At 44.7% G+C, this 15,001-nt stretch overlaps 1 protein-coding gene across 3 annotated transcripts in view; it reads left to right on the top strand.

Moving 5' to 3' along the window:
* The window catches only part of ikbkb (inhibitor of nuclear factor kappa B kinase subunit beta), a 66,932-nt gene that overhangs the window by 16,592 nt on the left and 35,339 nt on the right, over positions 1-15,001 (top strand). For 2 of the 3 annotated variants that reach the window (XM_041209413.1, XM_041209412.1), the window contains exons 2-4: positions 4,904-5,020; positions 8,959-9,053; positions 14,692-14,809. In XM_041209413.1, the coding sequence (XP_041065347.1) occupies positions 4,916-5,020; positions 8,959-9,053; positions 14,692-14,809 (318 nt within the window). In that variant the 5' untranslated portion in view covers positions 4,904-4,915. The remainder of the gene's footprint in view (positions 1-4,903; positions 5,021-8,958; positions 9,054-14,691; positions 14,810-15,001) is intronic. The other variant, XM_041209414.1, reaches the window with a different exon arrangement.

The following is a 15,001-nucleotide window of genomic DNA, read 5'->3' as shown; positions in this document are numbered from 1 at the left end:
CAATTTCTCTTGGCACTCTCTGTATTCTGATTGATTTTCAATTCTATTCTCTTGTTGATATATATCATAAAACCCCTTTTTTGCTGTTTTAAAATTGACCTCTATTTCCTTTGTCACCAGGGAGCTCTAGCTTTGAATGCCCCACCTTGTCTCTTTATGGGAGTATGTTTGGTTTGTGCCCAAACTATCTCTGCCTTGGAGGTCTGCCATTGTTCAATTACTGTTTTCTTGACCGGTGTTTGTTTTCAGTCCATCTGTGCTAGATCACTTCTCAAAATACTGAAATTGGCTCTGCTCCTATTGGGTATTTTACCTCTGATTTTCCTTGTACCTTTTCATACTATGTTAAACATAATTATATTCTGATCATTGTTATCCAGATGCTCCCCCCCCGAAACTCCATTTTCCCTACTTCACTTTCCAGAACTAGTTCCAATACTGCTTCATTCATCGTTGGGCTAGAAACATATAGATTAGGAAGTTCTCCTGTACACATTTTAGGAATTCTCCACCCTCCTTTCCCTTTATTCTGTTTTTTCTCCCAGACTATAGTAAGGTAATTGAAATTTCCTACTATTGCTTCTCTATTATTACATTTCCCTGAAATTATCCTAAATATTAGCTCTATTATCTCCTCATTATTTGAGGGTTTATGGTAAACACCCAGCAATATAACGGCTCCTTTTCTCTTCCTTACCAACAATAGATTATTATCTAATATATTGTCCCTTAATACTTGTAATATTATATCAAGACTGCCACACCTGCTCCTGTCTTTTTCCCTTCCCTACTCCTCCTCAATATATTGTAGCCGGGAACGTTACTTCCCATTTAAGCCAGACTTCTGTTATAGCCACATTATCCCATGTGACAATTTGTGTCTGTAACTTGTCAAAACTTGCAACATACCTCAGATTAACAAACAAGCATTTTTTTTTAAACTTATTCTTTAATGGGATATGACTGCCACTGGCAAGGCCAGCATTTGTTGCCCAACCCTAATTGCCCCCGAACTAAATGGCTTGCTAGGCCACTTCAGAAGTCAGTTAAGAGTCAACCACATTGATGTGGGTCTGGACTCACATGTAGGCCAGACCAGGTAAGGATGGCAAATTTCCTTCCCTAAAGGGCATCAGTGAACCAGATGGGTTTTTACGACAATTAATGATGGTTGTCATGGTCACCATTACTGTGAGTAGCTTTGTCTTCCGGTTTTATTAATTGAATTTAATTTCCAGCAGTTGCCATGTGGGATTTGAACCCGTGTTCTTAGGATGCCTGAGTTATTCTCTGTATTACTAGACCAGTGACATTACCACTCTACCACTAGTTTGGAGAGATTAAAATTGGGAATGTTCAAGAGGCTGGACCTTGAGGAATGCAGATATTTCAAAGGACTGGAGGGATGGTCAAGATTACAGAGATAGGGAGAGGTGAGGACCTGGAAGGATTCAAAAACAGGGATGAGAATTTTAAAATTGAGCCATCACTTAACTGGGAGCCAGTGTAGGTCACTGAGCAACATGGACTAACAGCACTCATTTAAATACTTGACCACATTTTAAAAGCATTGAAGGAAGGTATTGCATTTATATGGCATCTTTCCTCAGGATGTCACAATGTGCTCTGTAGCCAATGAAGCACTTGTGAAGTGTCGTCACTGTTGTGATGTAGGAAACGTAGCACGAGTCATATTTAGCACAAAGGAAGATGGTTGTGGTTGGTGGAGGTCAGTCATCTCAGCTCCAGGACATCACTGCAGGAATTCCTCAGGGTAGTGTCCTAGACCCAACCATCTTCAGCTGCTTCATCAATGACCTTCCTTCCATCATAAGGTCAGAAGTGGGGATTTTCGCTGACGATTGCACAATGTTCAGCACCGTTCGCAACTCCTCAGATACTGAAGCAGTCCATGTCCAAATGCAGCAGGACTTGGACAATATCCAGGCTTGGGCTGACAAGTGGCAAGTAACATTCAGGTCACATAAGTGTCAGGCAACGACCATCTCCAACAAGAGAGAATCCAACCATCGCCCCTTGATGTTCATTGGCATTACCATCACTGAATGAATCCCCCACCATCAACACCCTGGGGGTTACCATTGACCAGAAACTGAACTGGACTAGCCAATACTGTGGCTACAAGAGCAGATCAGAGGCTAGGAAATGTGCGACTAGTAACTCATGTCCTGACTCCCCCAAACCTATCCACAAGGCACAAGTCAGGAGTGTGATGGAATACTCCCCACTTGCCTGGATAAGTGCAGCTGCCACAACACTCAAGAAGCTTGACACCATCCAGGACAAAGCAGCCCGCTTGATTGGCACCACATCTACAAACAAACATTCACTCCGTCCACCACCAACGGATAGTAGCAGCAGTGTGTGTACCATCTACAAGATGCACTGCAAGAATTCACCAAGGCTCCTTCGACAGCACCTTACAAAACCAAGACCTCTACCATCTAGAAAGACAAGGGCAGCAGATTGATGGGAACACCACCACCTGGAAGTTCCCCTCCAAGTCACTCACCACCCTGACTTATATCACCGTTCCTTCTCTGTCGCTGCATCAAAATCCTGGAATTCCCTCCCTAACAGCACTGTGGGTGTACCTACACCACATGGACTGCAGCAGTTCAAGAAAGCAGCTCACCACCACCTTCTCAAGAGCAACTAGGGTTGGGCAATAAATGCTGGCCCAGTCAGCGAAGCCCACATCCCGTGAAAGAATATAAAAAAAAAACAAATCAAGCACAGCAAACTCCCACAGACAGCAATGTTGTAATGATCTGTGTTTCTGTGAATCAGAGTTCCAATGAAAGATCATTGCCCTGAAACACTAACCCCGTTTCGCTCTCCACTGTCGGATCTGAGTATTTCCAGCATTTTCTGTTACAAAAGGTAACATTCTGTTTTGGAAAGGTCAGAATCATAGGATCTGTGATTGTTGCTTTAACATCTGGAGCACAATGAGTTCTGGATTCTGTTATGAAGGAAGCAATTGAAAAGCACTTACTTTGGCCACAAATCAAAACCAGACCGGGATTTCTGAGAAAACAAACCATGGCAGCCTTACTGCAACTTTGAGGAAAAATTCATGAGATGTGAGTATCGCCAGGAAGGCTGACGTTTATTGCCCATCCCAAATTGTCCTTGAGAAGCTGGTAGTGAGCCACCTTGGGATCCTAGATTACAGCACATCTGGCCTTCTGTCTTCGTACAACTCGGGTAGTCCCACTCCCCTGGTCTTTCCCCCATAGCCCTGCAGTTTTTTTTTCTATTCAGATAATTACCTGATTCTCTTTTGAAAGCCATGACTGAATCTGCCTCTGTCACATTCTCATGCAGTGCGTTCCAGATCCTAACCACTCGCTGCGTAAAAAAAAATGTATTTCCTCCTTTCGCCTCTGGTTCTTTTGCTGATCACTTTAAATCAGTGTCCTCTGGTTCTGTACCCTTCTGATGGAAACTATCTACTCTGTCCAGAGCCCTGAGGATTTTGGACACCTCTAGCAAATCTCCTGTCAGCTTTCTCTCCTCCAATCTATCCACATAGCTGAAATTCCTCATCTTTGTGTTAATTCCAATAATTGCATGTTAAGGAGGAATGAGTCTGAAACTGGCCTGTACCTTAAAACAGGTTTGTTTCCAAGACGGCAAAGTAAAGTCACACTCTCCCAGTTCCTCCCTGATACCCAGAGTAAACTGGTTTCTAAACTCTTGCAATGATTCCCTAATCCATCCCCACTTCGGGACAGCTATGCTTAATTACCAACTTAAAGCATGATTTCTATTGTAGCACAATTTCTACGTTAACACCTGGACCCATTCTCATAAATCTGTTCCACACTGTCACTAATGCCTTCACATCCTTCCTAAAGTACAATGCCCAGAATTGGATACAATACTCCAGTTGGGGTTGAATTAGTGTTTTATGAAGGGTCAATTTTGAACCTTCACAACCTGTGTGTTGAAGTTACTCCCGCAGGGCTGTTGGATAGAGTGTCCCAGGAGTTTGACTCAACGACGATGAATTTTCAACCTAGCACTTGGGAGGCCCAGCAACACCCTGTTGGGGCAAATAGGGATGGGCTGTGAAGCTCACCTTCCAAAAATGAATAAAGCAATGATTGAGTCTTCATTCCTCTTGGTTTTCTGTACTATGGCTCTTGGTCCTTTGCAGGTATCCAGGAAAGGACAGGGCAGTGGAACTCCTTGAACATTGATGGGTTGTCTTTGAATATAGAGGAAAAGCAGGCTTGAGTTACCAACTCTGCTTGGGAGTGGAGGAAGGATGTGGATAAGTGAGCAATTCCCTATGGGAACAGGAGTGGGATGTATAGCAGACTTTTACAGAGAAGGCAGGAAAAGACGGCAATGTGTAAGGAACAGAGTACAGCAATGAGGAAAAAGGGTGCCCAAGGTGATGGCACATCTGCACTGTATTTTCCCACCAGAATCACACAGGGACGGTTTTGTGTTGGATCATATTGATTCTATTAGTCACAATCAATCTGTTTCCTGAACGAAACCTAACCAGGAGCAAAATGCTGCTGTTCTGGGTCTGTGATGTTGTGGTGGTCTGAAGCCAGCATAGATATTAAATGGCAGGCATCAGTTCCTGCAGCCACTGAATGATAGATGTCACGGCATTCAATGGCATGCAGCATCAGAATGTGCATTAGAATTTACTTGTGTAAGGGTGGCAATGACAGACTTCTAGCGAAAAGGGGAAAATCCCAGTCACTTAACAACCTCCCTCCTTCGTAGAGAATACCACTGGGAGCCAGGTGGGAATGTGTCTCCATTATCTCGTCATGTTCAGGATGGTCGTGGGAGCTTTTGAGAGATCCTGATTTGTGTTGCCAATGTAAGTTGAACTGTTCTCCTTTGTCTTTAGCCTTAAGCAAGGATGAGTCGACCGCCTTCCTCACAGAACCTGACCTGTGGAGCATGGGAGATGAAGGAACGCCTGGGCACAGGAGGTTTCGGAAATGTCAACCGATGGACTAACAAGGTAGTGCCTGTCAACTTCTGATTTGCTCTGGTGACTGCATTAGATTGGGGACAGGAAATTCTCATTCTTTCCCTGGCTGTAAAATTTAATTGGGCATCCTGTCAGAATGCTCCGATCTTTATACACTCTAACGTTGGATCCTCATGGGAGTGAATGAAGTATCAAATTAATCTAGCAATGAGGGTGGAATAGAGTCTCCAGATTCAGATCTGTTTTCACCTTTACGGCTGAGGGAGTGATCTAGTGGAGTGAAAACCGCTCTCTGGAACTCTCCTGATTTTCATTCCATTGCTATGCTATGGTGTAAAAACCCTATAAACGGTTTGATGCCCATTTTGGAAATGAGAGCATCGTGGTTATTTGATGAGGTGACTAATCCAAAGGCTTGGACTAATGATCCCGACATGTGAAATCAAATCCCACCAAGGTAACTGGGGAACTTAAATTCAGTGCATTAAAATAAATCTGGAATAAAAAGCTAGTATCTGTAATGATGATCATGAAACTACTGGATTGTCATCAAAACCCATCTGGTTCACTAATGTCCTCTAGGGAAGGAAATCTGTCATCCTTACCCAGTCTGGCCTACATGCGACTCCGGACCCACAGCAATGTGGTTGACTCTTAACTGCCCTCTGAGATGGCCGAGCAAGCCACTCAGTTGTGAAGAAGGTGGCTCACCGCCATATCTAAAGGGCAATTAGGAATGGGCTGAAAGAATAAAAGATGATCTAGCTCCATGAGTGCTGCCTCCTCCCTTTCCTAAAAAAAGCATCAAATCAATGTCAGTGCTGATAATCAGAGGTCACGTAGCCATGCCCTAAAGTACCCCTTCAGCCCACTTAAGTTACTGCTTTGTGTTTGTCTCGAAATTTTTGGTTAGGCGATGTGTGGGGTCTTAATGGTTCAATAGTGAGCTATGAGTGCGTTCTGCAGGGTATTATTGAGGGGGAGCTTTAAGCTGCTTGTTATTGATAATGCGGTGACTGTATGCATTGACTCCTTCAAGAACAAATGAAGTCAAAGCTGAGAAAAAGTCCCTTAGCTTACCAAGCCTGTCCCTCTGGTAGTTCAGCTCAGCGCTGTCCCTCCAACAACACAGTGCTCCCTCAGTATTGCCCCTCCAACAATGCTGCATTCCCTCAGTGCTAACCTAATCCTCTGACAAGGTGAGAGTGCCATCCACTGAGCCATGGCTGACACTGGGCTGACCAAGTGGAATTGTTTGCCTTGAGTCCTTTTTAGTTTCAGATTGAGTCCAGCTCCTGCTTGGCTAAAATATCCCTTGTTCTCACTGTATTCAGAGAAGTATCCTACTAAAATTTGGACAGGAATTTCTGTTGAGGGTAGAGTGAATTCAAAGGTACCATGGATGAATAATGCGTACATTTTTCTTGAACAGTGTGCTGCGAACCACGGTCATAGAATCACAAATTGTTACGGTGTAGAAGGAGGCCATTCAGCCCATCGTGTCTGCACTGGCTCTCTGAGCATTTTAACTGAGTGCTAATCTCCTGCCTCTTCCCCATAACCTTGCATGTTGCTTCTGTTTAAATAATCATCCAACACCCTCTTGAGTGCCTCAGTTGAACTTGCCTCCACCACACTTCCAGGCAGTGCGTTCCATACCCTAACTACTCGCTGTGTGAGAAAGTTTTTTCCCACCTCGCATTTGCTTCTTTTGCAACAGACTTTAAAACTGTGCCCTCTAGTTCTCGATCCATTTACAAGCGGGCACATTTTCTCCCTATCTACTCTGTCTGGATCCCTCATGATTTTGAAAACTTCTATCAAGGTCAGCTTCATTCCACTCCAGGATACCATTTAACCTCCTGGCCCCCTTCCTCTACTCTTTCCGCTGGCTGTCAGCTTTGGTGTCAGTTCTCCGCTCTGAGCTCTAATCTGTTGAGCTGCAGCTGCTGCTGAAGCTCATTCTTAGCACCAGAGCGATGCTGAACGGGGCATGGTGGATGTCACCTATATTCTGGGCCAAGGGTTCAACCAAGGTCACTTCATTAAGACCTCGTGATGCAACTGCAGGTTTTAAAGGGAGATAAAGAGTCGAGCCCGCGCAGAATTTCCTGGAAGCAAGTCCATCCTGGAAATTTGTTGCAAACGCTAACACTAAAACTCAGGCGATTACCTGAACATCATTCACACGAACCAGAGGCGTTGTAGCAAGACTTAAACAGACTGAAGGTCGAACTTTTGGCCATCCCTTTTACGGTCATTGGTTAGAGATGGGTAACTGTTACCTGAACGCGGAATGTCTTTAACGGCAACTGAAACTCTGGAGAGATCCCACAGGGATGGATTCAGAGCCGGGTCACTAGGCAGAAGAATCCCCACCTCCTGAGTTCTCTTCGTTCAAAAGCCGCTCAGTGGCACAGAATGATCCCAGATTGACAATCTGCAGCTGAATCCGATGGAGTCCGGCTTGGAGCCTTGCTGTAGGTCGCAGGTGGCACTTTGCCATGTGAAGAGTTCCCTGTGCCCACTGACTCAAGTGTGGGCCCGAGTCCTCACTTCAGGTGTCCAGTGGTCACCCTCTTGGGGAAGGGAGTAGATGTATCAGTTTGGATCCCTGTCTGAAAGGGTGGTGGAAGGAGAGCACAACAATATCTTCCAGAAGGGAATTGGATAAATACTCAAAGGGGAAAAGTTTGCAAGGCTATGGGGAAAGAGAATGGGAGGAGCGGGTAGTGAGAATAGTTGAACAACTCTGTCAAAAAGGTGGCACAGGCAGGATGGACTGAATGGCCTCCTCTGCCATATTATCCCATTGCAGCTGGGAAGGTTGGCAATGTTGCAGGGGCACTGTTAACACCTCCCCACCCAACGGGTGAGCCAGTTGCTGGGGGCTGCTATTCCCTGACTCACCATCCCTCCCAGGTCACATGGTAAGCCAGTGCACTAAGCGATTGGGTAACAAAGACGGGTAAAGGAGCAGGAAGGGTATGAAGGCTCCATGGTGAAGTTCAGTGGTGTTTACTTGATGTTGCCAACTTGTGTCTAAATTCTTTGGATTGAAATAAGTGGGATGTCCCCTTATTGTGAGAGCGTAGAGCATTGGGGAAACAGGAACTGTATGTGTATAGACTGTTGTGTATCTTCATAAAAATGGCATTGGGTGACCGTGGGGGTTATGTGTGTCACGTGGGCAGCTGAGTTAAAAATACACATTGAACTGAGTGAACTGACTAGCATTTGTATAATAATCTACTCCAAATGTTTGACTGGCTCTGTGAATACCCAGGCTATAGGTGCCAGCACTCTACTCAGTCCAGCTAACCTCACCATCACAGACATTTGGAGCAATAACTTTACTCTTTACAAATAATTCTAGGAAATTGGACTTGGAAAAAACATTATGCAGGAAAGGCTGAGTACCAGGCACTTCAGATTTTGTGAAATGATAGAATCTTGGAATAATACAATATTACATATCACGTCTCTGCCAGCTCTTTAAGCTGTGTTTTGCTGTTAATCTCCAGGTCTCTCTGTCCCTGCACCCTTATGAAAATTGTACCATTCAGTTCATATTGCCTCTCCTTATTATTCCTACCAAAATCTATCTTCACACTGCTCTGTAATAATGTCATCTACCATCTGTCTGCTCATTTCACCAGTCTGTCAATCTCCTCTTGAAGTCTATTCCTAACCTCCTCCACTATATACTACATTTACAAACTTCATATTATCTGCAAACTTTGAAACCATACCCTCTATACCCAACTCCCGATCACTAATATAGGTCAAGAAGAGCAGTGGTTCTAATACTCACCCCGGGAAACAACACTGTACACTTTTCTCCACGCTGAAAGAAACATTCACCACCATTCTCTGTAGCGTAGCCAGTTGTGTATCCATACAGTCACTGTTCCTGTAATCCCCTAATGTGTCTTTTATCTGGGTGTTTATTGATATTTTATTTTCAGGACACTGGGGAGCAGGTTGCAATCAAGCAATGTCGACAGGAGCTAAGCCCAAGGAACCGAGAGCGCTGGTGTCTGGAGATTCAGATCATGAAAAGGTGAAGGCTCTGCAACCTAACCCTCCGTCTTGGCCTGGCACAGAGTGAGGGATCTGCCCTTCAACCTGGCTCACCACCTCTGGGTGGTTCCCAGGATAGCTTGATTTCCTATTCCCAGTGCTGACAGCTTGCTGTGTTTCCAGGAGAGGGAGGAGAAGGTAGGGGTGGGGAGGTGGTCAGGGGGAAATAGAAGGGGAAGGGATAAGAGAGAAGTAATTTGAGGGTGAATAAAAGACAAGTTGTGTCAAAAAGACACAGTGAAATGTGCAAGAGTGATGACCAAAACCCTGTCAGGTTAAAAAAAAAGACTTGCATTTCTATAGCACCTTTCAAAATGTTAGAACATCTCAAAATGTTTTACAGCTAATTAAGTACTTTTTAAGGAAGCATGGTCGCCAATTTGCTCACAACAAACTCCTACAATGTGATAATCTGTTTTTTGTGATGTCAATTGAGGGATAAATACTCTCCAGGATACCAAGGCTAACTCCCTTGCTCCTCTTTGAAATAGTGGCTTGGGATCTTTTATGTCCGCCTGAGGGGGGAGGCAAAGCCCTGGCTTAAAGTCTCATCCCAGAAGTGGCACCTCTGGCTGCTCCCTCAGTACTGCACTGGAGTGTCAGCCTAGAGTTTGGTCCTGGAGTGGGACTTGAACCCAGAATCTTGTGATGGAGCGGCAAGAGTTCCACCCACTGAGCCACAGCTGACACCCATGAGTCAAGGGCTGACTAGAGATGGTGTGAGGTCTGAGCAGGGGAGGGAGGGGCAGACTGCCAGGGCTCATGGCTCAGGACAATCCCACTCGTATACCGGAAGAGATAAAACGCTGAGAAAGAAAGGATACTTGGAGCAACGCCTTTCCATTGATGTGAACATAGTGATGAAACTTGAAGGGTTAGGATATGTAAACAGGCTGGTTGACAAGGAGGGCCTATCTCTCTGTGTTGAATCCCCAGGGATGAGAGTAAGATCCTGGAAGGAGCAGAATGCCAGAGTAAATCTGCGAAACAATACATCTCCCCACATTATTATCAGACTAACCAGCAGCTGCGGTGTGACCTGCCCCTGATAGCACACCAGCATTAAGTCACCAACCACATGGAAAAACACAGAGTTTTTATGATTCTTCTGTATTTGGAAGCTGAGCAGCTAATCAGTCTGAGGGGTAGGAATCTCCCTGGCCTCACTGTGTGCCATCTGCCAGATTCTCACCCGGGGTTGCACTTGGATCTGGATTGTTTACCACAGTGTGGAAGAATCTAAACACAACTGTGTTCCATTGATAAAGAAATACTCCTGCCTGGAATTGCATTCAGACCTGGAGTGTTTTCTACCGTACAGTAGAATCTGAACGTAACTGTGTGTTCCATATACGAAGTAGGAAATCCAAACCATGCTAGCTATAAAGTAGCGCACAGCCTGTTTAGATATTCTTTTCTTGAACACACTCCCATCTCTGGGTTAGCCTGCGTAAGTTTACTTGCAGACCCAAAGTGGTTGCTTTTCTTGGCTGATAATAGGGACTATTTGAAATCCTCCTCGATGATGCAGTGAGGAGCAGGGGGTGGCCCTTTCGAAAACCTATGCAGCGCTGGGTTGGGCAACTGCTGGACGGCAGCTGGACCTGGTGCTTGGGTCAGATATAGCAATGTAAATACCCTCATTCATGCTCCCGCTGCCGCCTGTCCGTTGGGAGGAATAGACATGAAATGCCTTGCGCTCAGGAACAGCATCAACAAATTAGGGCTGAATTCCAGGCTAGAAGTTCTTCGCCAACACTGGTGGCCAACTGCTGGCCTGAGTCAGGGCAAGGGGGAATGTTTACCATAAATCCCAGGTTATGGTCACCCCCACAATACTTACCCAGACCAGCCGGGTCAGCTCTTAATTTATCTTTCTGCTAAAGTTTAAATTTATTTTTAAAAAAAAAAACAGTTCATTGCTCCTGGGCATGAAGTTAGTGACTCCAGCTTTAGGCCTGGTTTAAAGAGGTGACAAGTTGGTCCAGAGACCACCTTCTCTCTCCCTCTTATCTCGGCTTCACATCCTTCATTTGTTGTCTAGGCGCTTGTGTAATATTTAACACTCGTCTTGTTGCTTGTGTAACATTTAACAAGAGTGCTGCTTGGGTAGAGAGTTTGGAAAGCTTATTATATTGGGCACCCTTATCCATTTTAGCTGTGTGCTAGAGGTCGGTCTGAGTGTTAAATGGGACAGAACATTCAGGGTCAGTGTTTCAAAGGGGTTGAGAGCCCGGGCTGGAGAGTTGGTTAAGTTCTGTCAGTAATTGAGCCGCAAGAGTGCGATTCTGTCAGGCAAACAGTCCTGAAAGGCCAACCTTTCACCAACTGAAGTGGTCCTTCCTCTCTGAAGGGGCTGGTCGATCTCCCCGGAATCATCCCAGCTTTGTGGGCCCAGTTCAGATTTCCAGCACTGGCGGTTGTTTTCTGTTTTTATCTTTTGAGAAAGTATCTGAGTTTGCGAGGTTGAGTTGGCAGCCCCGCCTCGACAGTGTTGCAGTATAGCTGTGTTGGTGGAGTTATTGCTGGAATTCCCCCTCCCCCTGGAGTGTGCTCTCCATTCTCCTCGTAACAGGAGGGATTATTGAAAACGGCCACATTCCTTAACATGCAGAGGAAATCTTGCTCTTTGCTCTTGACTGATGAGTACCACAGAACCTGAGTAAGCTGTTTCAAAGTGATGTCAAAGGAGCCTTGGCGAGTTGCTGCTGTGCACCCTGTAGATGGTACACACTGCTTCCACTGTACATCAGTGATGGAGGGAGTGAATGTTTAAGGTGGTGGATGTGGTGCCAATCAAGCAAGCTGCTTTGTCCTGGATGGTGTCAAGCTTCTTGGTTGTTGTTGGAGCTGAACTCATCCAGGCAATTGGAGAGTATTCCATCATACTCCTTAGTGGTCAGTGGTAACCCCCAGGTTGTTGATGGTGGGGAATTCAATGATGGTAATGCCATTGAATGTCAAAAGGAGGTGTTTTAATTCTCTATTATTGGTGATAGTGATTGCCTTGTTAGGGCCTCCTTGATGCCACACTCAGTCAAGTGCTGCTTTGATGTCAAGGGCAGTCACTCTCACTTCACCTCTGAGTTCAGCTGTTTTGTCCACTTTGGATCAAGACTGGAATGCGGTCTGGAGCCAAGTGGCTCGTTTGTTATTTAACTGTCCATACATACGAACATACCAGTTAGGAGCAGGAGAAGGCCTTTCACCCCCTTGAGCCAGCTCCGCCATTCAATAAGATAATGGCGGACCTGATTGTAACCTCAACTCCATATTCCTACCTACCCACGATAACCTTTTACCCCCTTGCTTATCAAGAGTCTATCTAGCTCCGCCTTAAAAATATTCAAAGACTCTGCTTCCACTGTCTTTTGAGGAAGAGAGTTTCAAAGACTCAGGACCTCAGAGAAAAAAGTTCTCCTCATCTCTGTCTTAAATGTGCAAACCTTTACTTTCAAACTGTTAACCCTAGTTCTAGGTTCTCCCACAAGAGGAAACGTGCTCTCCACATCCATCCTGTCAAAACCCCTCAGGATCTTAAAGGTTTTGATCAAGTCGCCTCTTATTCTTCTAAACTCCAGTAGATACAAGCCTAACCTGTCCTACCTTTCCTCATAAGACAACCCTCCCATTCCAGGCATTAGTCTAGTAAACTTCTCTGAACTGCTTCTAATGCATTTACATCCTTCTTTAAATAAGGAGATCTATACTGTACACAATACTCCAGATGTGGTCTCACCATTGCCTTGTACAACTGAAGCATAACTCTACTTTTGTACTCAATTCCCCTCACAAATGATAACATTCTATCAGCTTTCCAAATTACCTGCTGTACCTGCAAGCTAACCTTTTGTGATTCATGCACCAGAACACCCACATCCCTCTGTATCTCTGAGCTCTGCAATCTCTCACCATTTAGATAATATACTTTTTTATTCTTCCTGCCAAAATGAACAATTTCACATTTTCCCACGTTATACTCCATTTGTCAGACCTTTGCCCACTCACTTAACTTATCTATATCCCTTTGTAGCGACATTATGTCCTCTTCACAACTTACTTTCCTATCTATCTTTCCTATCATCAGCAAACTTAGCAACAAGTCCGGTCTACAAGTTTTCCAATGTCTTCCTGTATTATGTTGCAATCTTCCTCAGTGTTGGTTATTCCCCCAAGTTTGGTATCCTCTACAATTTTTCCAAATCGCCAATGTTTTTATAAACAATGAATAGAGCCATTCAATTGTGGAAGAGAAACCCACATTTTTTAAGGCCCCGATGTATCTTCTCTCCTGGGTTTTGCTTGTAGCAATGTCTTGGAGATGAATCTTCGTCTCCACATTAATCTTTATATTGGCAACCCAACTCCAGATCCTAAGCCTCAGACCTCAGGACCCAGCCCCTAAACCTGAACACTGACTGCAAGCTGACTCCCACATTGTTCCTGGCCTGCGGTTTTCATGTCTCGTAACAATGAACACCCCAGGCTGCATCCTGTTTATACCAGACCATTATTAATATTGCACTTTTATTAATAAATGCATTGGAAAACATTGCTCTACGCAACCAATAAAGAAATAGCAACTGCATATAGGCGTTAGATAGAATGGGTGTGTGAAATGCAAATGGAGAAGATTGTGGGGTGATTTAACAGAGGTGTTTCACTAAATGGCGAAAGGGTGTCAAAACAGACAGAAATAAGACTTGATGCAAGCGATTTAGGAGGGAGAGGAGGAGAAATCTTTTTACACAGAGCGTTGTGAGGCTGGGAAATGGGTTTGTGAATGAAGTAGACACTACAACAACATTTAAGAATAGGCAGGAAAAGGGGGATAAAGGGATGTGGGAACAGAGGAAAGACATGGGGTTAGTTTGTCCTGTGTTGAAAGAGATACAGTCCACTCTCTTTAACAGCACGTTCAAGATCCTAGGCAGATTCCAGTGCACCTTTCACCCAATAATGCTACCATTCAACAGCTCCCTCTAGAGATCCTGTGTTGCTCGTACCAGCGCTGGATTGCTCTTAATCATTGGAGGCCATTGGGCTTGTACTGCCTCTGCTGGTTCTTATAAAAAACCATCATGGGTGCTCCCAAATCTCCCACTTTTTGACTCTAACCCTGTAAATTCCTCATCCTCAAATACTTGTAACTACCTTTTCAAAATTATTTATGGAATCAACTTGTACCACCTTTGCAGGTCAAGCATTCCAGATTCTGACAACTCTGAGTGAAAACATTTCTCCTCACCTTCCCTCTAGGTCTTGTTGCAATTATTTTAAATCTATGACCCACTCACCAGAGGGAATATTTTTTCCCTATATCTACTCCATCAAAACCTCTCAACATCTTGAAAACCTCCTATTCAGTCGCCTCTTCTCTGTTCTGAGGAGAACAGTCCTAAATCTCCCAAACTCTCCTGAGAACTGAAGTCCCTCAACCCTGGGAGCATCCTGGGAAACCTCCTCTGTATCCTTTCTGAGGCCGTTACATCTTTCCTGAAGTGTGTGGCTCAGGATTGTTTGCGAAATTCCAGCTGAGGCCCAACCAGTGATTTATAGAGTTTGAGTTTGTAGGTCTCCTTGCAGATTGGGTTAACTCCTTTTTAATTTTACCCCAGGTTGAACCATGTCAATGTGGTAGCAGCACGAGATGTTCCCGAGGGAATGCAGAAACTTGCTCTCAATGACCTGCCCCTGTTGGGAATGGAATATTGTGAAGGAGGAGATCTTCGCAAGGTTAGTATTCAACTCCAGTTGGGGCCACTCTGTGTTTGACAAGTGCTGCTAATGCTCATCATGTTACTCTAACCAATGAGGTGAGTTAGCAGGTCTATGGGTCCCATTTCTTTCCTCCTTTCGTTTCTCCTCTCCTTATGCTTCTCCTTTCCTCTCTTTCTCCATCCCTCCTTCTCTCCTTCATTTCCTATC

Source organism: Carcharodon carcharias, chromosome 17, assembly GCF_017639515.1.
Source record: "Carcharodon carcharias isolate sCarCar2 chromosome 17, sCarCar2.pri, whole genome shotgun sequence".
In the NCBI taxonomy this organism is placed as follows: Eukaryota; Metazoa; Chordata; class Chondrichthyes; order Lamniformes; family Lamnidae; genus Carcharodon; species Carcharodon carcharias.
The sequence above is the reverse complement of the archived record's forward strand: the minus strand, read 5'-3'. Positions and strand labels throughout refer to the sequence as shown.